Consider the following 26,040-nt stretch of genomic DNA (forward strand, 5'->3'; position numbering starts at 1 on the left):
TTTTTGCCTTTGGACACATCCATTTTGACAAGCAATGGTACATTTCAGGTACCGTATCTCAGCGGCGTGTAATGCTCCAGTATCATCCTCTTGGCTTGAAAATACTGTTCCAACTAATCAGCCTAAAACCCCTTTGAAAGCGCACGTGTGTTTTCCACTGGTTTATCGGGGATGCTTTTTAAGCTGGCTTGCTTTCATGTTTTAATGAACAGAAAGGTATAGCTGCCAGGCATCTGCTAGTTCCGATGGGTGTCCTGGTCCCAAACGTGTGTGCATGTGTGTCGCACTCGGTCTGTGAATCACCAGTGGGTGCAGCAGGAATTTTTGGTAACTAGGAGGCAGACGAAATTGCTGGTTATGATTTGAAGTCTTGCCCGCAGCAGAGCAAGCAAAAGGGATGAATTAGAGACAGGAATAGTAGCATAGCCTTTTTTTCTTTTTGTGTGCAGGAAACCTCAAAGCATATAATAAACTATTGCCATTTTGATTACAAAAAAAAAACAAACCAAAAAAACCAAACCCCGAACCACCCCAAAAAACTGAATGCAAAGATAAAATAAGAAAACCTCAAGCTTAATGGTTTTGCCAGTAATAAAAATACATCACAGAACAAAAGGCTGCAGAGTGTTTTTTTTATATCTTGTATTCAGTATGCCGGACTGAAAAGAAATTGGCAAAAGTATATTTTTAAAGTCCCCACCTCGCTGGTAGTTTCTTATTTTTGCCTGGGAGGAGTGCCTTCGAGGCTGTCCAAGTTGGCAGCCAGCAAGAATAGTGGTGAGTATGGGAAAAGACATAGTTAGGATAGCATTAATTGCTCTTATCACAGGATTTATTTTACAACAGCCTTTTAATTCAAGCTGTCCCACCATAGTTCAGTGCACTCTCCAGCGACGGCTGTTTTAGTCCTGGAAGCTGCGCAGGGCCTGGCCGGGGACTCACTGAAATCCGCCACTGCTTTTTGACTTCAGTAAACAAAGAGCCATTAAATTACACGAACGCAAAGCTCCTGCGGGCTGTTCTGCACCAGTGGGACTTGTTTGAATCCTTATAAATACATTGAACTGACGTTGGCACTTTAAGTAAAGCCTTTCATGTCCTTTCTATATAATGAATATATCTGTGGCCACAGCCAGTAATCTGCTTCCTTCTCTCATCCCTTCCCTTCCCCCCTGTTCTGAACCTGCTGCTTCTCATTTATTGAGGCTCATCCCGCTGTCTGCTGAGCTTCCCCACATCGCAGTGCAGCTGAGGCATCATGCGCTGCTGGCAGGTCTTGCGAGCGGGGAAAAAAATTGTAGAGAACGCTGGTTTTCTCTGGACACAAATCAGGCTGCATTTTAATGACAGTTCGCTGAGTTTTGGTGCATTGCACTGATACAGATTCCCACTGAGTGTCTTCTGCTGTCTGTCGGAAGAGCCCAAAGAATTATTTTTTCCTTATCCTCTTGCTTTGGGTGTGGGAACACAGCACCTTTCTAGCACTACTGGGATGTGGTGGGGTGTGGAGGAGAAAAGCTAAAATCCTGAGTCAGCATTCCCTATCCACTGCTCTTTTAAACTCAAACTAGGATTTTTTTTGGTCTCCAGCACCGAGAGAACTCGGAGGATACAGCTGTACTGCAGAGCAAAGTGCCTTTCAGGGATATCTGGACCAGCTGCTGTGCTCCACCCAGGGTAACAGTCTAAGCAAAGCAAAATGCTACTTAATCCCAAGTCACTTTTTGTGCCCACAGCTTAACTTGGAGTTCCTGCTCTTAAATACTTATCCTTTGGGCTGAGGCTTGGATCGCTTCAAACTGGTGTCATTACCCGAGCAGCATAAAATGTGCAACAATATTGTGTCCTTGCAGGTTCATGGGAGTCGCCCGTCCACGTTGATGGGGAGACTGCGACTGCTTTCAGCTGATTCTTGGCAGCATTTAACTAACTGGCTTTGCACAGTGTTTGACAATGGTTTTTCCACGAGGTGCGGTGTACGGCAGTGCCCGGAGCTGGCTGCTGTCGTGCCGTTACTCATTATGAAACTGGATGCTTGTGGTTGGCATCGCCGCGCCGTGCTCCCGGCGGCCGCGAGGGAGGCAGAGCAATGCTGCGGCTGATAGGGATCCACCACACTGCAGCCTTGGAGCCACAGCTCTAAATCCACTTTTTCTGCGCGGAGCATAAGCAATTGGAAAAGCAGGCAGTGCTTGCGCTTAGAGTCGTAGCTTGTAGAGCACTTAGTCGCATCCCCTCCTGGACTTTGTTCATTTGATCTTGCGTGCATCACAGGCTGTTAAGTTTCACCCAGGTATCTCTGTATTAACTCAAGAATTTCAGGTTAATCCAGTTTTGCTCCAGAGAGACAAGAGAGAGGTTAATTCCTGATCTTCTCCACAGGCAGATGATTGATTAGGTGAGAGGTACTTAAGTGGTCTTAAGAGAGAGGCATATCCCATGCTGCAGTAGGAGAGTGCTCTGGGGGAAGGATTTATTCTTCCATCTGTCCTGGGATAGGAATTATTCCTGGCACCAGCTCTGGTGACCAACAGTGACCTTCAGCATGGCTGACTAGCCAGACCTCGTAGAAAAAAGGACTGTATCTCACATCTTGGTTTGGTGTGAGATGCTCGGCAACTTTTCAGAGCAAAGCACCCGTGCCCCTCTGACCTCCTCCACTGATATCTTCTGCTACCACAAATACATTTAACACCACCGAGTCTTCCCTGATGCTGGCAGACAACTGCTGAAGCTCTGAAATAGTAGATCTAGTAATAAAGGTTTATTAACACAGGGCTGTGAGTGGTAGGAACAAGCTGAGCAAGACAAAGGCAATTGCATAAGGTAATGAGCTATACTTTTGTGGTCCAGATGGGATGGTCACATCTAAGCAGCTGGGATGCTCTGTGCACAGAGGCTGTGCAACAGCTCCCAGAAACTTTATTTAAAGTTGTTTTTTTTTTTTAAAAAGGTTTTTAATCTAATTTCGAAGTCTGAGTAGTTGGACAATAGTGTATTATCTTGCCCACTTTCTCCATTTTGGTGAAGCTGTTCAAAAGTTTAGCCACTTTGACAGTGTGGTGCCCCTGTTTCCAGCTCTTGGATCTCATTACCCCTTTAAATCAATAATGAAACCCCATTTCCATATTGTCAGATAGTAACTACCCACATCTAGTGCTCAAATTGTGGCTTGTCCTTTGTAAATGCCTTTTCTTCTTAAGCTAATGCCCATTCAATTAAAGAAAACAAAGCAAATATTGGCAGTCTTGCTTGCAACTCTCTCTTTTCCCATTCCCGTGCTTTTTGAGAACATCCCACCCCATTACTCCTGCTTCATCATAAACCACCCTACAATGGGCAGTACATGTGGTGACAATTCTTTTGTGTGCCAGGCACTGAAGTAATGTTGGTCTGTCAGAATGTGCCTTTTGAATTTGCTTTGCCCCAGACGAGTAGGTGTCAACAGGTCCTATTTCAGTTCCTCGTTGTTAAGAGTTTTTGCCATCTGCCATCGTGGTCCCTCGGGTAGCAGAGGCAAATCCTGCCCTCCAGGCCTGTTCTGAGGTAGAAAAAGTGGCACGTTTCTACTGCTGAGTCAATGAAACCGTGACACACAGCAGCGCTGCTCTGCTTTATATGGTCCAAAGAGCGTCTGAAATGGAATAAATCTTGCAATCCTGTTAAAACCATGCCAAAACGCTTTTCAGACTGAGTAAATATTAATAGCAGGCTGACATGAGTTTCTTGCAGGCTGTCATCTCTAGCTTTAGCCACCTTGGGCAGGAGGATCTGCAGGGGGTATCCGGCCAAAATCTGTGAGGCTCCTTCTCTCCTTATGGGGGAAGAGGAACTCATAGTCAGATCTCAGAGATTATGTTTAATAGGGTCCCTGTTTAAGCCACCGATCCAGGAGCGGAAAGTCTGTGTTCCCAGATCGTTTAGAAGAGATGCTCCTACAGGATGAGGTTGCCAAGCCTTCGAAGACTTTAATTATAATGCCGTAATTCCATCTGTGACCTTAATAAAGATGGTGTCTTGAAGGGTGATCTGCTTTCGTCCTCCTTTTGCATACTGTGGGCTGATACACGAATGTTTGCATTTTTGGCATTCTTGATTTTTAGGTTTTTCTCTTAAAACGAGAAGAGAGACTCTATGAAAGTCAAAGGAAGTACAGTCAGTCGTCAATGCACTCAGGGTAGAATTTGCACAGCTGCCAAAATGAGGTTCAGATATTTTACTGGGTGACACAAAATAAATGTTTAATTCATAGTGCATAACACTTTAAATAAATATCACTTGGCCACCCTCTAATGAGGATACGCTTGACCATTGGCACCTCGTATTCTGGATGTAGTTTCTCTGACTAGTTTTTATGGCAGCCTGTACCTTTTTAGAAAAATAACATTCAAAATACAATTCATTCAGTCTTGTCTAAAATGAATCTTCACTTTTGTAATATCACGTTTGAAACCCTATATTTAAATTGCTGCTTGAAGACAGCCTTCAGGATTAAAACTGGCTTTTATAGAGCAATAAACTGCAATGTCATATACTGGATTGTAGCAACATAATGCTACTGTGTACTTTTAACTAAAGACCTTGATGTTTCTCCTCCATTTTCCTTTCTTGAGAGATGTTTGCTTATTCCCTGCATCCCATGCCATGCTGGATCCACCTGCATGCAGGTTCCCTGGAGGTTTGCCCTGCGCTTAAGGAGGGGAGCAGTTATTTAATTTTTGAGCCTGGCTGTACAAAGGAAGCAGAAGTTTGTTTAGTAATTATACTTTCCCTCAACAAACAGAGACTACTGCCTATCTCCCTGCTTTTTGTCCGATAAGATTTCTTGGACTAACCAGCCGGAGAATGAAGAGGGAAGGAAGGTAGCTGTGAATAACGGCGTGGCTGCAGGAGGGCTCCCACCTCTTCTTCTTGTAACAGGTGGGAGGGCAAAGAGCAGAAGGAAAGCGTAACTGCAGCCATTGTAAATACAGATTTCCTAGGTAAACAGGGATTTGTGTAGTGCAAATCTCACCCACTGAAGTGTGTTATTTGTTGCAGGTGTAGGGAGTCCCTTCTGTCATATCCACACTTGCTGTTTCTAACTGTGCTTTTGACCTTTTCTTAAGAGTTAAATATCTCTAATTTTGGGCAACCTTAGTTCTTAAGACATTATCATGTTAATACTGTGCCCTCTCTTTCTGCGAAGATAAGAAGTTAGGATTAAATAAGGGCAGATAAGCAGGGAGCAGTTCTCGACCACCGGCAAGTGTGCTCTGTGGGGCTGGGGGCTCCTGGGGCCCTCCGACAGCTTTTCATATTGGCTTCCCCCAGTTTTATGTCTGCAGTGGGACCCACGCGATGCCAGTAACTGTTTGGCTGTTTCAGTTTTGCTAAGGAGGGCTTGGCAAGTGATCACGCACCTCTCCCAGCCATCTTCCCGGACTGCATTTACAAAGGGGCTGTAGCTCTTCCACGTAGTTCTTGGATGGAAAGCATTGCCCGTTCTGCTGAGGAAACCTGCTCCAGAAGCTCGCTAGCACCGCTCCCCTGTCTTCGGGCACGGTTGTTTCTGCTGCTTGTATCGATGCCAGGACTTAAACATCAGGGAAACCAGAATGTTTGCAGTGTGAGCTAATCTACTCTTTAAAGATGTTAGATAATGTAATAAAATAGCTCAGCGGTGCATTGCAATTACCTCTCACATTTCGTCATGCTCCTAAAATTTTTGTCTTCTGAAACTAGGACTATATTTTTAGTATAGTGCAATCAAAAATGTCTGGCCAAGAACCTGATATAGTACCTAGGAAAATGGAAATATTCCTTTAAATGTCTTCCAGAGCTGTGGTTTCCTCTGAGTATTAAACTCCATTTGTTATGTCCTGATTGCATACTTTGGTCTGGGTTATATATGGCTTGGATTTATAATTCCATATATATGGACAGTTTGATCTCTTCCTTGTTTTTTAATAGCAGAAAGCACAACGTAGACTTTTATTTTAGCATGATGTAAGCATAATTATTTAGTGGGCAGGAGAATAAAGATTGCATTCTTTTGTTTGCCACTGAGGCTTACAGATTATTACTCTTTTCTTTTTTTTCTTCATGGTTATGACCAAAAGATTCATGCTATTAAAACCCTAACCGTTATGTCAGGGTAATGGTTTCTGTAACTTGCAAGTGAAGAAAGAAACCCAATATAGAGCCGGCTAACTCACCGGTGGAGTGGATTTGACATTTGGATTTGACATCATCATTCAGCAATGACGTGAATTGGTGCGTCTCTTACAAACCTACATCTTGGTGAGTTCACATAGTTCACACTTCCTGGCGTTTGCAGCACTTGGGGCACAAATTACTAGCAGTAGTTCCAGCTAGTCTCATAAACTATGACCCCTTACTGTCTTCTGCTCTTTTCACGTCTTCAGTATATCTCTTTTCCTATAAGGAAATTTCCAGGTTGGCATTTATCACACAACTTCCTGTCTAACATGGTATCTGTGCAGAACTGCTGTATGATCCCCTGCAGCTCATAAAGCTCCGAATGCTGCCTTGAGCAAGTCATGCACTGTTGTTACTGCACACTTTCTCATGCCCATGAACCATCTGATGCCTGTCTAGTTGCTCTTCTGTGGAACATAAAGCAAAAGCAGAGCAGAGCAGACCAGCTCAGGGAAATGTCCTTCCAGGGCAGTTTCCAGCCTCAGCTAGTACCGAGTGGGAGTTGTCTGAAGGATGAAGATGAGAAGGGTGTGTTGGATGGGGTTATTTTTTGATGTGTGCTTTCTGATGTTGTGGGGTTGTTTTACTTTCCCAATGTATTTTAGCCCTTTGACAAAAAGGAGAAGCTGACATTTAATGAGTTGGGTGGTTTCTTTCCCATTCAAAGTGGACAGGAGGGCTACACCACAGAAAAAAACAACCTATGAGGAGCCCAGGAAACTGGGCTTTCAGGGCCAGGAAGACCTGCTTTGACCTACTACTTGACTCATTGCAAATAACACGCTACAGCTGCTAAGATGACATGTTACTCTGCTAGCATGTCACAAAACCTGGACGCTCATCCTTATTGCCCAAGAGGACAGTGCTTTGTGTAACAGGAAGGCAGGAGCAGGCAGGCACTGAGTGTGCCAGGTCTTCAGGTTCTGGCCACATCATTTCGATTCCAGCCATAAAATGTTCTTCTTAGGATCATCAAAATGTGAAATTCCAGACTTCAAGAACAGGCAGTACTTTTGTTGAAAATCAGCATAAAGCAATGAGCAATACAACGTGTTGTGTAAATCAAGTGTCCATCTCCTCACCTGTCCTAAGTAAGGCAAAGAAGTATCCTTTCTGAGTTGATGGATTTAGTGGAGTTTGTATGTGATTTCTTTTAATGTGCTTCGAATTAGTCATGGTGCTTTATTTCCTAGGCTTCATTAAGTTTGTGGTCTGACCATACTGTGATAGTGACTCCTAGCAGTTCACTGAACACTAATTTTAATATCCGGATATAGATTTCTTCAATATCCTGCGATGCATTTTTCAGTGCTTTTCTAGATAATGCTAATACTAGACTGTCTGTGATGCACCAGGCCCCCGAGCTACATTTTAAGGTTAGCATAATGCTTTCCATCTTACGACTTTGCACAACACAGACTGCTGTTATGTTTTGGGGTTTTTTTAGGACATAAAGTACCCGAAAGGAGCATCTTGCTTAAAAAGTACTGTAAGACAACACAGTGGTGCTGCAAGCTTGCCTCTTCTGGTCTGCCATTGTGCCTTCTCCCTTCCACTCTCTCCCCGTCTCTTTGCCCATCCTTTGCTCCTCTCTTTTTTTATCTGTGGGAAATACTGTAGTGGTGCACTGTTTCCATGGAGAGCAAAATACGCAGGAGAACATCTCTATTCTTCTGGCTTAAAGACTTGTAGAAACAAATATCATACCAGAGGGGAAAATAAAAGTTCTCTTTTGACAGTTTGCTGAATAAAAGGATGGCATACTGAATAGATTGGGCTAGATTTGTCACCTGTGTTCCTGTGGTACTACTGAATTAGCTGTTAAAATTTCTGTGAAGGTAGAAGACAACTATTTTGCAAGTCAAGAGGCCAAACTTCCCTCAGAGACAGAGGGTTGTTATTCGCTGGTGTGTATTAAAGCAGTTCTGGACCAGGTGTAGATTTGCCTTCTCCAAACTGAAAAAAGCCTTTGAACCTATTATCATTGCCTTAAAAATAAAAAAAGAAAATATCCCCTCAGGCATTTGACAGGAGGCCAGACCTCAGAGGACAGCTGAAGAGAGACAGACAGGTTTCTAACATCTGGTTTGGGTGGGTGGATTGTATTTGACTTTGGCATTCACATCAAGGCGAGGCAAAGGCAGCAGAGGCACAGCGTGCTGAAAAGCATGGTCCAGCACCCTGCACGCTGACCTGCTGGCTCTTTGAATTAAAAAAAAACCAAATGGTGATGGGCAAAACAGCCATGAAATGAGGGGTGAGAATCCTGGGGTACTTGCGTACCTTTTTCTATAGGCTTTAGAGAAAAATTCTGGTAACGCTGGATTTGGCATCCCAAATCAGGTTGTTGCGATAGAGTATGTCCTTGACAGATGTCCTGGAGCAGAGCGAGAGCCTTCCTCCCACCCTGAGCTCTCTGGGTGCCTCCAGGTCCTGCCACATAAGCCGTGTTGAACGGTACTGCTATTTTAAGATGCAAGTAGTGTGTCAGTGTCCATCTTTCTGACACAAGGTGCTACCCCCAGGGCCGAGTCAGCAATGGGGAACACGTCCCTCTGCTGCCAGCTGACCCTGTTTGCAAAAGAACTTGCTCTCAGTAGCGGTTTTAAAGCTTGCTGTCAGCTGTGAGTTGGGAGCACACCTATTTGCTCATCGGGTTCATGTCAGAGCCCTTATTAGCTCCGGCTCAAAACCGCACTGAACTCGGGAACAACCTGCAGTTCAGATGATACAAGTATATCTCAGAAGAGTACTAAGGAAAATGCAGCAGAAAGTAGTCCTGTGTGTCCCTCTGAAAGCCCCATTGAAGGGCTCTGGCTCCCTCGTGGACGTGCCTTCGTGGGACAGCAGAAGAACACAGTCCCCATCCATGCACCCTGCCCTCCCGGGCCAGTGGCCCGCCTGCGTCTGAACCGCGGCGATTTATAACGCCCCGAGGAAACGAGTACCCGTTTCAATGCAGCTTTAAACTGTCAGGCTGTAAATTGTCTTGGTTCAGGAGCTACTTCAAAGCAGCCCTGCCTTCCTGCAGCAAGGAGAAGGCTTTTTGGCAAGCCCAGCATAAGTCATTTGCTATTCATGAGTTGAATCCCTTGAAATGTCCTCGATCAACAACTAAAAATGGGTCATAAGAAGACAAGGCATTGCTGTTTGGTGAACGAAGCTGCTAACTCCACCAGCCTTCTCCATCTGTTGGCTAAAGCTGCTTCTGCTTTCCCAGCAATGGCTTTTCCTCCCTCCCTGCCTTTCTCCGTTGTGCTCAGCAGTGTCGAGCACCCACAAGGTTTCCCAGAGCAATGGGACTTGGACGCAGCGGTCAAACCCACCCAGAAGTTCTCCGGGTTTCCGTGCTCCTCCCATTGTCCCTGTCTCCCAGATGAGTGAAAAGCGTCGATGGGAAAGTCACTAATGAAAATGTTAAAATACCTCCAAGCTGACCAGTTTCCAAATCCAGAGGGGCTGCAGTCTTCAAGGGGGAAGGAAGAGAAGAAAAGTACTTGGAGGCTGCTGGAGGGATGGAGGGACCAAGCAGCGGTGGCTGCATGTGGTGGGCACAAGTTTTGGGGTCGGGTCTGCTCTCCCAAAACTGTACCTGTGGCAGCTTGGTCGCAACCAGCAGGACGAGGGGTCCTCCAGGGCGGAAGCAGAGGAGCGAAGAAAACCCTAGGAAAGGACCAAAAAGCTCTTCATGTGTGCATAGCTAATGCTCAAAAGGGAGTTCAGGGTGTTGTGTGAGTAGCAAATCCTTCACAGCTTGGGATTACTTGAGGCAGTGTTTAACTTATTTTTTTACTTTACATTTCTAATGGTGGCTAATGCATTTATATTCAGCATAGCTGGGTTTATCGGTATCCACATCTCGAGCTTTAATTTAGGGCATTACAAAAGCAGCAGCTGAATATTCTTTTTTGTCAAAGCTAGATGATGGATGGCGTGCATCAGTGAAGCTTAAATACACCCGTTCGGAGGTGAGCCCCTTGGTTTGACAGACTGTGTGTAATGCAAGAGGCACTTGGTTACAAAGCGCTGCAGAGTTACACTGCTTGTTACTTTTCCAAACTGTGCCAGACAGCAAACTTCCAGAAAACCTCAGACCATATACAGTTAGCCAGCAACACCATGTGAAATTTTTAACCATATTTGAACGAACGGGCTAACTTGGACACCGCGAGGAGGGAAATGCCAGTCTGCCTGACAGCTCGTTTTAATAATGAGAAAGTTGTTCCACTGACAGGAGGACAATAAAAGCTGTGGCTGCGTAGAAACGTGTTGCCTTTCTTCTGGTTCAGAGCGTATGTGAAACTGCAGAGGAACGGGCTGGTCCCAAACCTGTGCATGTGCAGCTGTGCTTTTCCCTTCTTTCACTGCTTTTCTCTTCTTTCCAGGGTGTTGAATCTGCACCCAACCTGTGAACCCTATCAAAATGCAGCTTCAGTTTGCATTAGTAAATCGCTACTTTCTCCTAAAATGTGCCTTATTTTAAATACATTATCCCTTGTGCTTCAGCGAAGCAAGTAACAAAAATAGGTGACCTTTTAAGTTAGAGCTATTAATGCACAATTTGTGGGGCTTTTGATGTACAGGGCATGAAAGTGAAATTCTTGAGAGATCATCAGCCCTCTGAATGGGCAGACTTCCTCTGCTGATCCCCCCGTTCATCAAGGAGCCGTATCTTTTATAACCAAACCAGTGTGTGTTGCACGTACCTTCTCACCTTACGGTTTTGGCAGTGCCACACCTGTGCTGGGACGGTGTACGTATATTTTCCAGCGATGAGACGAAGGGCAGATTTGGCTTTTAAACTCAGTGCAGAATAGTGGGCAGGCTTTACGTCCTGCGTGGTAATGATACGAGTGCAAGAAAAACACTTTCGCAATCGTGGCATCTCACTGTGGAAATTCTGTCTGCAGCAGTGGCATTACCGCACGATGCTCTTTACCATCGCAGCCTTCTAAAGCTGCGTTATCCCAGGGCCAGGACTCAGCTGTAGGATCCTCATGGGCTGACTGAAAAATGTGGCTTCTCCACATAAAACAAGGGTTTGTGGCTTTATTTCCCTCCCCTCCTCTGAGCAATTATTAAACAATTCTTTTGGCAAAAAAAAAAAAAAAAGTGCATGCGTTTAAAACGCACACTTCAGAACAATGCTGTGCAGCTTTAGTGAACCCTGGAAGCTGTCATCCTGCGTCGCTCCCCGTGTGAAACAAGCTGGTGATTGAGTCCAGGCCCTTGTAGGCGGTCTTCAAACCAGCTCCAGAAATGGTGGCTCTGGCTGAAAAACCAGATTGAAGATGAAGAACTGATCTGAACTCGCAGGCTGGTGAAAACAGAGCAGTGAAACCGTCCACCTATGCCACAAATATTACCTCTGTATTGGGCACTGGTTCTGTGGGCGTTTGTAAGGAACTCCATAGCTTGTTCTTATTTTCCACCAACAGGAATAAAAGATGTTCTTTTAAATCCAGCTTAATTTAGGAGAAGCAACCAGCGGAGTGAGTTCCCACTTCGTCGCTGGATGCCTTGGAAGGGCATGCTGCTGACACAGGTCCCGGGCAGGAGACCCAGTGCTGCCTCGTGCTGCCGGCTCCCCTCCCGTTCGGAGCAGGCCAGCCTTCAGCAGCGGCCAACAAGGGCAGGCAGCCTTGCCGCGGCAAGCGGAGGGAGATCGTGGTCCTCGCTGGGAGGTTTTCTGCCTTTTCGCAGGCCCTGGTGCCTTGTGCTCAGCCACAGCGGCTCTTCCTAAGCTTGCTGAGCTGGAGGGGTGGCGGGGATGCTTGGGGCCAGTGGCCTTCAACCTGTGCTGAATTACTAACAGGGCTGGCTGGCAGATGGGGGTAATGTTCATTTGAAAGAAGTCAGCCGAATCCCCACGGAGGTCCCCATCACCTGCCAGCTCAGAGTTGCTGCGTGCCCTTTTTGCTAAAGGGCTGTGGGTGTTAAATCACCTTAAGTGCTGGGTGTCGTCAGCATGACCCTGGAAGAAGCAGTTAGTGAGCACCATGTTGGAGCGCTCGTTAAACTCCAAGCTCGGAGGAGAGAGGTGGCTGTGCCATCCAGTTAACACCACAGTGATTCAGCCGTCACCTTTCCTTTGTGGTGTTGCAAACCAGGCGACACCGCTGAGGCGCAAGCAGAGCCGAGCATTGATCCAGCATGTCCACATGGATCCAGCGAGGCCAAGTGGGTGGAATGAGCCCACTCTCAGACTTCATTTAAACGCTGGCTTGCTCTGTGTTTCAGACATCCCCGCCAGCATGAGGTGGTGTGCAGCTGCCACCTCCTAGGGACAGGCCACCACCGATTTGGAAGGGGCTAAGGTTTCAAGAGTGTGTCCTGAACAACATCCCTTTTTCCAGCTGCTCGCCTGGCAGAGGCACAACACAACAGCACCCACGAGAGCGGCTGTTGTGGCAGCTGGGAGGAGGGCTGTCTAGCAGAGAAATCAGAAATCTAATACATTCCTAGTTTTCTGTCAATTTTCATTAGCCAATACGATGCTGCTGGCAGAGAAGTGGTTTTACCATCGGTTGTTAGGAAAGCATAAAGGAGACAGATTTCTAAACGCAGTTACGAAAGATGCTCTGTCGCTTTGAGGCTGTTCCTGGCACTGCAGGTTCAAAGGGCTGCAGCTTTGACACAGGCAGTTCAGCAGTTGGCCTTGTCTTGGGGATTTTATTCAGCATTCCCCGCTCCCCTCTCACCCCTTTCCAAAAGATCTATTCCTGCCACGAGTCTTCACGAGGGATCAGAAACAGCAAGCATGGCCTGTTGCCATAAAGAAGGGAGCTGTGTCCCACCTCATCTAAAACAGTGCTGCTTAAGCTGGAATTGCCAAAAGTCTTGAAGATTAATCTGTTTTTTAAAATACACCCCCACCTTTTTACACCCAGGGAAGAACTGCAGCAGTAGCTATTCTGAAGCCAGATCTTTGGCTAATTAAATTCACAGTAATCTCCCGTGAAGACTCAGAGAGGTTAAATTGCGCTGATGCGACTGCTTCAGTGCTGTCCTTCAGCCCAGACCCGTTACCGTGATATTGTCTCCATGTAGGCCACATCTGGACCTGCTTAGGGGCGAGGGGTCCTGAAACACCTTGCAGCAAAAGCAAGCTGTGCTGGTGATATGGACAAGGCTGAAAGGGCTGGATCCTGCAGCCGGATCCGCTGCGGTCAGTCCTGCCCCCAGGCTTCTTGCAGAATCTGGTGTTGTCAGAGATCTGGAGGCCTGGTCTGGTGTGTGCTACAAAATCACTGCTGTCCCCAGCCAGTCTGGCAGAGAGGCTGCGCTGCTTTGGCTTCGTTTCTGATCTTGGACCGCTGTCGAGATGACGTGTGGATGCCTAGGCTGCAGCTGAAGTTTCTCCAAGCAGAGGGTTTCTTCTCCACCCCCCTGTAAGCAGCAGCTTGTGGTGGCCTTGCCAAGTGTTTTGGGACCAAAAAGGCTCATCATCCATCACAGCTCGCAACTCCTACAAAACCACTGGATGTGGAAAGTAGCTCCCAAATAGGAATCTTTGAATTCCATGGACAAAAGTATTTCTAAATGATTACATTACTGCCTCTTGAAAACACATGGTGGAAAATCACACAGCAGTCCAGAAGAGGTCTTCTCTTCCATAGTCTCTGCTCAGAGGAGACTGCATCCCTCTAACTGTTTCCAGCATCCAAAAAAATATGTGCCAGGATGTCAGACACTTTCTGCTCATCAGCTCCAAGAAACTACCCTCCAAGGGTCGTGTGCTGCTCCTCTGAAATCTTAACACTTTGCATGAGAAAGAGCAGATACTGACTTCCAAGGCTGCGGCTCTTTCTTTCATGGGCCTGTTGAAATTCATAATGAAAACCAAGTTTTTCTTGTACTCTGCCTGTACTGCAGAGTCTAAAAGTGTGGAGTTGACAACAAGGAAGAGAAATCCCAAGATGCAGTATATTCGGTGGGCAAGTAATTTGGCATCATCCCTTGAGTCTGGCCTTTAAGTGAACACATCAGTGGCGAGTCACTGTGTTCCTGGTTTTGTTTGGATCTGGGACAGAGGCAGTCCCTCTCTGCTGGAGAGGGAGAGCTGAATCATTTGCTCCGGGGGTCAAAGCCTTAACTGGAGCAAGGGAGAGCCATGTGCAGAACAGCAGTTTGCACCAGGACTTGTGATTTGGAAATTGTGCTAGAAACAAAGTGTACTCACACTTTGTCAAGCAATAGCAATGATAATTAGTCATTAGCACCTATGATGTTCCGCTTCTTTAATAGCCGTAGGATAGAACATTTGTTAATATTTAGCGGTGTTTCATTTGTTTTCCTTTCTGTTAAATCAGAACCTTTTGGAAGCGTAGCCTGCAATTGCATCCAGCTCTCCTGAGACTTGCACAGTTAAATCTAAATATCCTAAAATGGCATATTCTGTTTTATCTGGTTACTCCTAAGGTACAAAATGCTTTCACGTTATGTTCTGGTTATGCTTTAAAAACAGAAATCTGTGTCTCTAAAGAAGCAGTTCCAGGCATGATGGCACCTGTGTAGTTTGTGTGTCAGATGCACCCAAGGGGAAGGAGGTTTCACTAAATGAGCAGCTATCTTCTTTTGAGAGTGCCGTGCAATTGCAGTAGTCTTTCTTTTCTTTGCACCGCAGGGCTGATTCAACTTGTCCCCCTTATCCAAAATAGGTGAGACCTGAGGAAGGAATCCTGGCTTCGTGACTAAGAGGAGATGAGGATCCTGTGTCCTCGCTTAGACCAGGAGGATGAAGCTCGGTTTAATGCAGGGCCAGGCAGAGGGAAGTTCTCCTCTGCTTCGTGGTGGGGGGATCTCAGTTCCCAAGTGCTGTGGATTGCTTCCACGTGTAGCTTTTGGCTAATGAGATCGTCGAGCTCAAGGTCAGAGGTGAAGTACACGGTGCCCGTTTTGATGACACATTCATTTTTGCAGGTTTTCTTCTTTCTGTGGCTAAGCTGGGAATACTCTAAAGGCTACTTTAAAGGTTTGAGAAACTGTAAATGACTAAGTAGTTTTTAAGCTCTTCTACTTGCTTAAACAAGAAAGGATTGGGAGAAGGACAGTCATTTAATTAAACAGCTACTTGGTATTGTTAATGAAAGGTTGAACTCCAGCAGCAACTCTCCTAGTTCACAGATTCCTTGGGAATTCAGTGACCTTGAATTTGCTATGCTCGAAACTTGCCTTAGATACTTGGCTTCCTTTCTCGAATACTTTGGAGAGGAGAGCAGTGCAGAAGGCACTGCGAGGCTCTTGAGTGAGACAGGCGCTGTTTCACTTAGTATCATATAAGAAGAGGCAACTGTGTTGTACAAAATAAATCTTGCTTCAGAGCATGCCTGGAGTTACTGCACTCAGAGGTCACGGTATATCACAGCTGCGTCTGCCTCTGCTTCCCTAGCAGTCTGCTATGGAAACTCTGAGTACTGGCTATTCGGGATGTCCAGCTGATTTTCTTGCCCCTCTTTAATTTATGAAACAAAGCAAATGCAAACCAGTGGTATATGATGAAATCTGTGTGAGAAGTTAACTCGTCTTAGGGATCACATCATTTAGTCGTGCTCCAGAGCTCGGGGCCTCCCTTGTCAGCCGAGAGGGAAGCCTGATCTCCCAGCACCGAGTGGCGTTTCCTGCATCCTTTCCTGTAGTGGCAACTGGGGAGGCTACAGGGATGAACAAGTGGCCAAGTTCACTGGAAATGAGTGTTTATCCATCACTTCCCTGTGTTTGTCTCCACCATAATAAGCCTGCCCAGGAGTGACTTCAGTCATGTCAGTGGTTAGCTGTGGGATCACACATAAAGCATTGGGATTTAAAACGGAAAGATCATCGCTAGTAAGAACCCGGAATATGCAGAGTTGTATCCAGGGAGGTCACTACAGTCTCTCTCTGCGCCACAGGCAAGTCAGCAGTAAATGAAGACCCGCTGCTCCTCTCCATTGGGTCTCCATGCAGAATATTTTATCAATTTAGCTATGTTGGTGATTTAAAAATCAGAAAACTAGTGATCTGTTTTGGTTAATCAAAGTGGCAAAGCTGTGTTAGTGCGGCTACAATTAATTCATACAGTTGCTTGGGATGTGGGTGCAAAACATCTTTCATTTCACTTCAGCCAACCACGAGGAACTGCCCCCTTGCACCGCTACCGCTGCATCTCTGGAAGGAGGAGCGAGGAGGAGATGGGGGTGAGCATCCTGCATAGTTTTGGCAGCAGAGCTGCGGGGCAGGGTAAGGGCTGTCCCGGCACCCGCGTTACTCCCATAGGAGAACAGCTCAGCACCGGCTGCGGAGAGGGACCTATGTGCTCATCTCCTCCCAAACGAGGTGCTCGTGTGCTTTTGCTTTCGAGCTTTTGATTAGTTTGGCTTTGTATTAAAAGCACATCTTGGGGCATTTCGAAGCCTGCCATACAACATGTCTTGTCCACGATTGCTTTTCATGAGACTTGTGGGGCTGCGTTTTCTGGGCTGTGGTAGTACAATCTGGAGCTGTGAGAGAAAGCCCTCGGGGGCTAATCCGTGGCTGCGGGCCAGTTTCTGCATAAACTGGTCTTATTTTTAAAGCCCATTTTCTCCAGTACACTTTTTTTGGCCTGCAAAAGACTTCTTCATTTAAAACGAAGAACATAACACTCTCTCCTTTCAGTTGGTCTTTTGGACACGAGCCAGTAGTGCCCACAACAGCTGTACCACAGGTTAAACATTCAGTCTCTAATGGTTTGGGGAACATTAGGGTTTTTAAGGCTTCAACAGGTCTAGAGTAAATAGTGGTCAATAAAGAGTAGCTCTTCTTTGTATCCCTATGCTCTCAGTGCTCTGCACTAGAATAAAGCATGCTTAGAATATAATCATTGCAAAATTAATATCCATGAAAGGTTCTTTTTTTGAAAAGAATCACAGAGAAACCTGTTTCACTAAAAGAAGAGTTTACAAGAGTTCAGCTTGCAAGAATCTGGTAACAGGCATGGGGAAGTTTGCACGTAATGTCTGTTAGACGTGCTTGTGTTGCTCTCCGTGTCTGCGTTTAATGGCTGCTACATGGGAGGAACAAATAAATTACAGACAGAAATTACAAATAAATTTCTCTGTTGTCTTCTCCCACCCACCAATCTCTATTAATGATGTATGCAAGAGGTAATGATAATTTTTTGTCTTCCTTACGGCTTACCAGTATTGCATGGAGTCAAAAGCCCACGTGTGCTAATAGGTAATATTTAGGATAGTGTTTTGGACCCAGATGAGGTAGAAACTACCTTAGCAGGGATGGGTGATGGTCAGACATTGCCCTTGTTAGCGATCAAACCCAACGCCGAGGACTAGCACTAACTTAATGATTTAAATGGGTTAATGTTGGTGAAGCTGTCAAACCATATGGGAGAAGTGCTCACTTCTTTAAAGTTTTGTAGATGTGGGTGAGAAAATGCAATCCACGTGGGGCTCCTTATCATGAAGGAAAGCCCGTGGGCATCGCGGTGCTTCCGCAGCGTTGGGTCAGCGTCCGCAGGCGCCTCGGCCCAGGAAGGGTTAAACTGCTCTGTTGGCTGCTGGCCACTTGGACTTCGTTTATGGCACTTCATACCACTGTGCAAAACTAGTTTGTAAGTCATTATACTCTCTGAATTGATTAACCCCTTCCGCGCGTTGCCTACCGGTGTGGGGCGTCCCTCGGTTCCTGGATGGGGGATCGGGGCTGCAGGACGCTGGCACGTCCCGCGCCTGTCGCTGCTTGCTACTGCGCTGGAGTAGGAGAGGGGGAGACTTCATAGGGAAAACAATGGAAGTGGCAGCCTTGCAAGGCATTCTTCTGGAAAATAGGATTATATAAAAACCTGGCTACTGCGGTGCTTCTCATTAGTTGCGCTGCAGGGCTGGCCGGGGCGCGGGTTTTGTTACAGTTGTCACCTTTTTGGCTGGAGCAAGGTGGCCGTTAATAGATGTTTCAGTTGTGAATTGCTTTGTGTTGAAGCACCAGTGTAAGGACTTGCTGAGATACGTTTTAGACATGTTTCATTTTCAGTTCAGTTTTCAAGGCCAGCTAGTTTTTGGATGAGGCAAGAAGTAGTATTGAAAGTTCAGAAGTTAACTAGCCTAGCTGAGAGGTTACTCCTGCATGGCAAACCAGAGCTTTAAAATACGCTTGTTAATTTTATTTAGGGCTACTTGCTAGGAGTTTGTATCTTTACTTCCATTGGGAAGTTTCATAACATTTTCCTACCCATCGGTATTCTATTAAAACTTTGTTGTGTAATCGAAAAGCCTTTCTGCTTCTCATGGTTTCCTCTCGTAGCTAATTCAGAATGCCCTAGATGGCAGTTTTGGAATAAATGCATTCAGGCTGCATGGTCTTGATTTTGTTTTCTTATAAATTCAAAACACGATTTGTAATTAAGTTCTATTGTCAATTTTCCTTTAAATAACAGTTGCCTAATGACATGATTTAAGAATTTTTATCTGAAGTCACAATACTCTTGGGAAAGCCTGTGCCTATAGTTGTATTGTAGTTAAAATGTCAGTGAAATCTCCAGCCTGTTACCATATGCATTTAATACTTCTAGTTCTGTGTATATAGATATGTTGCGTTAGAGAGAATAAATCAGTGGAGTCAGTAAAAATACACGTGTGGGTCCTGCAGTGTTGGACTGGTCTTGTTGCTGTCTGAGCTCTCCATTGTAATAAATTGTGCTTACAGGACCGACCGTAAGTGGGTGTGATTTGAGGTCTCCTAGAGCCCTTAACAGAAGCAGCGAGACTCAAAGTGGACAAAAAAATAAAGTGTTATGAGTAGAGGAAACAGTATAGGGATACAAATGAAGAACAGTCTTCATGTGAGTGGAAAAACATGCTGCTTGGGAAAGCATGAGGTTCATTCAATTTGGATAACTCTCTGCTGAACACTGGATTAGACCAGCTAACCTCTACCCGTAGCACTCTTTTAAATCTTGCATGACTTCTAAAGGGATATACATCTTGACAGGCAGCTCGTCTGTGGCTTGCCAAGAGGCCATCGCCAAGATGTTCTCCTTTGGCCGCGTTGCTGTATGGGATCTGTCTAATAAGAGGCGGCCTCTGGCCTGAATTGCTCACAGACAGCATGAAAGCAGCAGGAATCCCTCGGGGGAGAGTGGGCAAGGTGAACTTGAGCAGGAAAGGAGAAAGGGTGGGGGATTGGTGATGACCCATGAAAAAAAAAAATGGCCTTTCTTTCTCAGTCCAGCTGAAATTCCTCCCTCCCTCCTTTGAAATGAGTTGCATTTGTTCAGATTAAAATCCATGCAAGATGCTTCAAGTAGATGCGGCTTGCTCCCGTGCTGTCTGTGGTGATAGGCTGGATTTCAGGTTTCAGTATGTGCACATCTGGTTTGTTAAGATAGCGGCAATTAAATCCAGGTGTAAGTTTATCCCTTAGATTCAATGTCTGTCCACAATAATGGGAAAAATGCAACCGAAGGCCTAATAAAACAGGACTTCTGCTGGGTCTGAACAGCTGGTAGAAGCATCACTCACGCTGTCTGTTAAAGGGAGGTTTTCTGCGCCTGTGATTTTCCTTTTAGTGCTCCCTTTAATTGCCGTCATATTTGAGTCATTCTCTCTTCTGTTTGTCTTTTGGATTTCAGCTCTTTGCTAATCTTTACAGCCTTTGTACATGTGCTTTATTGACTGTATTACCGATAGCAAATTCTGCTGCCAATAACGTAGACTGGATCCTGTATCGAATGAAGCCGTCGTGTCAGCTCCTCTGGCAGATTGATGACATTTGTGCCGTGACATAGAATCAGCCCGTGATCTTTTTAAACATCCATTGTCTAGGCTGGTATATAACTTCAGCCTTGAGGGTTTTTTTTTTTCTCTTGGAGTTTTTTTTTCAGCTTATTTTCCATATTATCATCCTGGTTTCCACATGCCTTTCATTATATCAGCTACTGCCTGACCTACTGAAAACTGTAAAGCTGGTTTGCCTGCTTTTCTTAAGTTGCGGCTTCCCGTAAGGCTTCTGAATCCAATCTTAGCTCACTATCTTCTTGTTTCGAATAGCAATTTCCACTTCAAGAATGCTTTTATTCTAGCATCCATATGCATCCTGTATTACCTTCCTTCTGGAACTGCTGCTAGGAATCTCAGGTGCGTTTTACTTTATATTGACATTTTAAAATGACAGGGGAACTGTGGCTTTGCATTCCAGCACTTGAGAGAACATATTCAGCATCTTGGCTAAAACATTCAGCAAGCTGGATTTTTAATGCCTGAACAGCATTTGGGTGTAATGGAAAAGGTGTCGTCATACTTGCTTAGTATGTATATGGCATCCTTTTTTATTGTTCTTTATTATTTTTATTCTTAAAGCCCAAGGGAAGCAGAAGAATAGTAAGAGTTTTGTAGTGAATGCTTCATGGTTTTTTTTTTCCTGGTGATGCTGTATTGTGGTGAAAAAATGAGCTTACAATCTGCTTACTGCTCAGTTGTTTGGCCAACGGTGATATCTCTAGAATGGGCTGTAGTAATCCCAAATCCATGGTAGATGTTTCTTTTACCAGTTTACAGTGAATAATCCTCTTAATTTCCTTGAATAGCAGCTGGTATTGCTACAACCTGTGCCTAAAACCAAGAACAGCTTATTCAGAAAGCCTTCTGGCCCTGCGAGCAAGGAGGAATTTTCTCCCAGCGGGGGCTGCGTGGGCTAACTTTCACAAGTACAGCACTGCCGAGGCACTAACTTCTCCTTTCTCTCTTCTAGATGCAGCAGCTGTTTTATGAAAATTATGAGCAGAACAAAAAAGGCTATATCCGAGACCTGAGGAACAGCAAAATACACAGAGCTATAACGCTGCACCCCAATAAGAACCCCCCGTACCAGTACAGACTTCACAGCTACATGTTGAGCCGCAAGATAGCAGAGCTGCGCCACCGGACTGTACAGCTGCACCGGGAAATTGTCCTGATGAGCAAATACAGCAATACAGAAATCAACAAAGATGACCTGCAGCTGGGGATGCCGCCCTCCTTCATGCGATTCCAGCCCCGCCACCGGGAAGAAATCTTGGAGTGGGAATTTCTTACAGGGAAGTATTTGTATTCGGGTGCCGACGGGCAGCCCCCTCGGAGAGGAATGGACTCCTCTCAGCGTGAAGCGTTGGATGACATTGTTATGCAGGTCATGGAAATGATCAACGCCAACGCCAAGACCCGGGGGAGGATCATAGATTTCAAGGAAATACAGTATGGCTATCGCAGAGTAAATCCGATGTATGGAGCAGAGTATGTTCTTGACTTGTTGCTTCTGTACAAAAAGCATAAGGGGAAGAAGATGACCGTCCCCGTCAGGAGGCACGCATACCTGCAGCAGACGTTCAGCAAGATCCAGTTTATGGAGCACGAAGAGATGGACGCCAAAGAGCTGGCCAGCAAAATCAACCAGGATTCTGGATCCCTGTCTTTCCTCTCCAACTCACTGAAGATGTTTGTTCCCTTCCAGCTCAGCCGATCAAAAGTAGAGAGGAAGGAACTCAAAGACAAGAAGATCAACATCCTGATTCCTCTTTCCGGACGTTTTGACATGTTCGCAAGGTTCATGGGGAATTTCGAAAAGACATGCCTCATTCCAAACCAGAACGTCAAGCTGGTTGTCCTGCTTTTCAATTCCAACTCCAACCCTGACAAAGTGAAGCAGATCGAGCTGATGAGAGATTACCGCTCCAAATACCCCAAAGCTGACATGCAGGTTTTACCGGTGTCGGGGGAATTCTCGAGGGCACTGGCTCTGGAAGTCGGATCTTCTCAGTTCCAGAATGAGTCTTTGCTTTTCTTCTGTGATGTTGACTTAGTGTTTACCACAGAATTCCTCCAGCGGTGTAGAACCAATACGGTTTTGGGTCAACAAGTATACTTTCCCATCATTTTTAGCCAGTATGATCCAAAAATTGTTTATAGTGGAAAAGTTCCTAGTGACAATCATTTTGCCTTCACCCAGAAAACAGGTTTCTGGAGGAACTATGGCTTTGGTATTACCTGTATTTACAAAGGTGATCTTCTTCGAGCAGGCGGCTTTGATGTCTCCATCCAAGGTTGGGGCCTTGAAGACGTAGACCTATTTAACAAAGTCATTCAAGCTGGCTTAAAAACTTTCCGAAGCCAAGAAATTGGAGTAGTCCATGTGCATCATCCTGTTTTTTGTGACCCTAACCTTGATCCAAAACAATATAAAATGTGCTTGGGGTCCAAAGCTTCAACTTATGGGTCCACACAACAGCTGGCTGAAATATGGTTTGAAAAAAATGACCCAAATTTTGGGAAAAGCAGCAATACTAATGGCTCAGTGAGGACAGCCTAATGTCCAGCTATGCTGGAAAAGACTTTTTTTTTAATTATCTAATTTATTTTTGGGAAAATGTTTTTTGATAATTCACTTTTAAAAGACCACACAGGATATATTTTAGAAATCATCATTGTTTTCTTACGAAGCGCTCGTTTTGAGAAGAACACGGCCGTTGGTTTTTTTGTTGTTGTGTTTTTGGTTTTGAACAAAACTGTGATCAATATTTGCCTTCAAACAAAAAACGTGTTTAAGAGTTACCTGACCAATCAGCGGAAATCTGACTTGAATTAGAATTTCCTTATGAACAAAAGATTGTTTCCTACCTTTTCTGTTGCTGTCTTCGTTGCTGGGATTCTGTAAATTGGGACCTGAGCGTGCAAGCCAAGTGACAAAACGGTGTGTCTAAATGTTTTGTTGTGACTGCTACCGTGCAAAGATTCTGCTTCTTTTGTTAAGGATAGCCATTATTTTTTAAATTGTGTTAGAACAAAACAAATCGGTGTGGCGATGATAAGGGTATCAATCGCAGGAGGTTTTTTTTCCAGATGGCTGATAATTTGAGTTTAAAAATACACTTCCACTCACTATGGCCAGGCGACTTCAAGGGGGGGAAGAAAGTAAGCACAACGCGCTAACCGATTAGTCCCTGTAGAAATTTTTGTCTTTTATATTCGGTCCATACATGGACGTAATGTTTTGAGAATCTGTGGTGGGTTCTGTGTATTACCCTCAACCGCTGTCCTGTCTAGAGCTGAGACGAAACGCTCAAGAAATGCCGAAGCGTAACGAGGGAGGGGAAGAGGATGGGAAATGCGAATCTCTTGCAGCAAAGCGACAGTACACAACGAACAATTAGAGATCCCTGACGAGAACTTTGAAAAATCTTCTATACCAAGTGTACTGCACCCGATTGCATTGATTTTGTTCAGTTGGTTACGTGACGTTAATGGGAACAATTATTACATTTGATTACTAGTTCTGTTTTGGGATTATTTTTTTCTGTATCTGATAGACTGTTAATTTATTTAATATCCATTATTTTAGGTTCTTGACCTTTCCTTGAATATCTGTTAGTCATTTTAATATTTTTTTTATATATATATATATGTGTGTGTAAATATATATATATATATATTAGGAACGTATTGCATCTTCTCACTGATAAGGTAGTGTACATCATACTTGCAGTAAATGATCTCCAAAGATTACTTTCTAAAAAATTTTTTTCCCGGATCTTTTTATCCCAAATTTCTTTAACATTTTTGGAATGACTTCAAGTAAGCTTAGGAATTTTTTTGGGTGTTCTAAGAGGAACTGGGGATGGGGAGGCCGAATACAAGGAAAGCGTGATCCCTGTGAATTAACACCTAGCAAGGTAAGAGAAAATACACAAAATAAAGTGCCTTAAAGCCAGAAAGGGAACCCTTTACACTGAGACTTAGTGAACGGACATTGTCGTTGAAGCAGATGATCTATTGGGACCTACCTACCTGTAAATATCTTGCTCAGCAGAAACAAAAAATAAAAACCAGCGAACAATATATTTTTCTATCGTATCCTCCAGCACCATTTCGTCTCATTGCTCTCAGTTCCACTTTGCCTACTCTTTGGGAAGTGGAGACCAGTGAAGGAACGGAGAAAAACCCATGCTGAGGTTGTTGCCATGCTTGAAGGGATCTTATGGAGTAATTGCTATTCCAGTAGAAAAAATAACCGTTGTTTACACATGTATGGAATATGAACTGCAACTAGCCTAGAATCGATGTCTTATATGTTCATCATTTTTTGGGCACAGTCCCAAGGATGTAGGTACTTGGATGGATTCAGTGCATGGAAAAAAAATTTTTTTTTTTTAAGACTTGCTTCTAAGATGCAATAAAGATTTTTTATTTGCAATCGGAGCTCCTCATGTCGTCTGCCTCAGTCCGTATCTTTTCATACAGCGTAGGCACAGCCGCAAAGGTAAAGCAGTTTGGGGAAGTAAGTCCAGGTAAAAGGGATCTCCCTCTTACAAAGGGTTTTCACTTCTGTGTTGGGTTTTGGCCCAGGATAAACTTAATGCCACCTACTTTGGCTCTGGGGAAAGAGAAAACAAATCCGTTCATCAGACGCTGGTGTCCGCTCCTGTTGCTGCCACACTGATGAGCTGTGCGGTTCCTCGGGGGCAGCTGGTCATCTCTGACGGAGGTTTTTGACTTTTTCCTCACGAAAAGATGAAAAGTGCTTCTGCTCTCTGAAAACATCCATAACTGTACATTTAAAATGCGTACGATGACAAGGCTGAATAATTTTGTAATGTTTTGTGTGTTCAAAACACAGTACAAATAATTATTAAGTGTGTCAAGCGCTTACTTTTGATAGCTCTGCCAGTTTTATCATAGTTGTTCAATATTGGTGTGAGGCTTTTTTATGTAAAAATTAAGTCCCAAAGCAAGAATCTTAGGGAGTACAGAAATGTTTCTTCACACAAGGGAGAGGGGGAAAAAAAAAAGAAATGGTATTTGTGGGTGCAGAAGAGAGAAAAATATGAACCCTAAAGACTACCAAAAGATGGGAGAAAAAAAGCGCTGTACTTGTACTGTACTTATTAGCATTTATGATTATGTAGGACTTTTTTTAGCCCGTAACAGCCGGTCAAAGCAGAATGCATGTAAATGGAAAAAGCCGTTTAATGAAAAGCACCCATCTGGTATTGGTTTTTTTTTTTTTTTGCTCAGTTGCTGCAGTTCTGATTCAGTTACCAAATCTGTGCAAGCAGCATTAAAAGCGAGTTTTTACACCAAGCTTGCAGGCAACTCTTGAGGCCCCCACATCTTAATTGACCACATATTTTATGTTCTCGCCGCTTAAAAGTAATCCCTTTTAAAGTTAAATTTCAAATTATAACTGTCTGTGATAAAGTCTAACCTTATAAAACCCATTTTATACTAAAATAAGCGGTATTTGCTGCCCCAGTTGTAAGGAGCTTGACCAGGTGGAAGTCATCGGCTGGCAAGCGCTAACCCAGCCTCTGACAAGAATCCCTTCTGGGGCTGGAACATTTCATTCGCAGTTTACTCTGGTGGTTTGGTTCGGAGAGAAGTTTACTTCGTGCCGAGAAGCCAGTTGGTGTTGGAAAACCCAGGAGGGTTTGCCTCCGGTCCGTTAAGAAAAACAAGGTATGAGAAAATGAGGTGGTGTCATCCCGACATTGAGGAGCGTGGTGACCGAGAGTCATTTGCTGAGGTTCGCTATATATTGAGATGCTTCTCTTCTTCATTAAAAGAATTAAAACCGCGAGACGCTTCTTTCCCTCGTTCTGCCAGCGTGTGACCCGTGTCAGAGGCCGTGCCGGTCGCGGGCACGCTCGCTGCCATAAACTCCCACCCGAGCAGAGCTTTGCGGCCCCTCAGCACTTGGCTTTAAACCCTTGCACCTTCTCTGGGCACCCGCGGGTGCGAGCTCTGTCCCGCGCGGAGGATGAACTGGCGAGCCAAAGCTCGGAAACGCTTTGCCCTTCCCGTCTTCCCGTGGCTCTTGGCAAAGAGACGGGGTCACACG

General features: G+C 44.9%; 1 protein-coding gene across 1 annotated transcript in view; it reads left to right on the plus strand.

The window, feature by feature from the left end:
- The window catches only part of CHSY1 (chondroitin sulfate synthase 1), a 77,906-nt gene extending 54,361 nt beyond the window's left edge, over nt 1–23,545 (plus strand). Inside the window, exon 3 of the mRNA XM_075713980.1 lies at nt 20,923–23,545. Within this exon, the coding sequence (XP_075570095.1) occupies nt 20,923–22,515 (1,593 nt within the window). The 3' untranslated portion in view covers nt 22,516–23,545. The remainder of the gene's footprint in view (nt 1–20,922) is intronic.
- The last annotated feature ends 2,495 nt before the right edge of the window (nt 23,546–26,040 follow it).

Source organism: Pelecanus crispus, chromosome 7, assembly GCF_030463565.1.
Source record: "Pelecanus crispus isolate bPelCri1 chromosome 7, bPelCri1.pri, whole genome shotgun sequence".
NCBI lineage: Eukaryota > Metazoa > Chordata > Aves > Pelecaniformes > Pelecanidae > Pelecanus > Pelecanus crispus.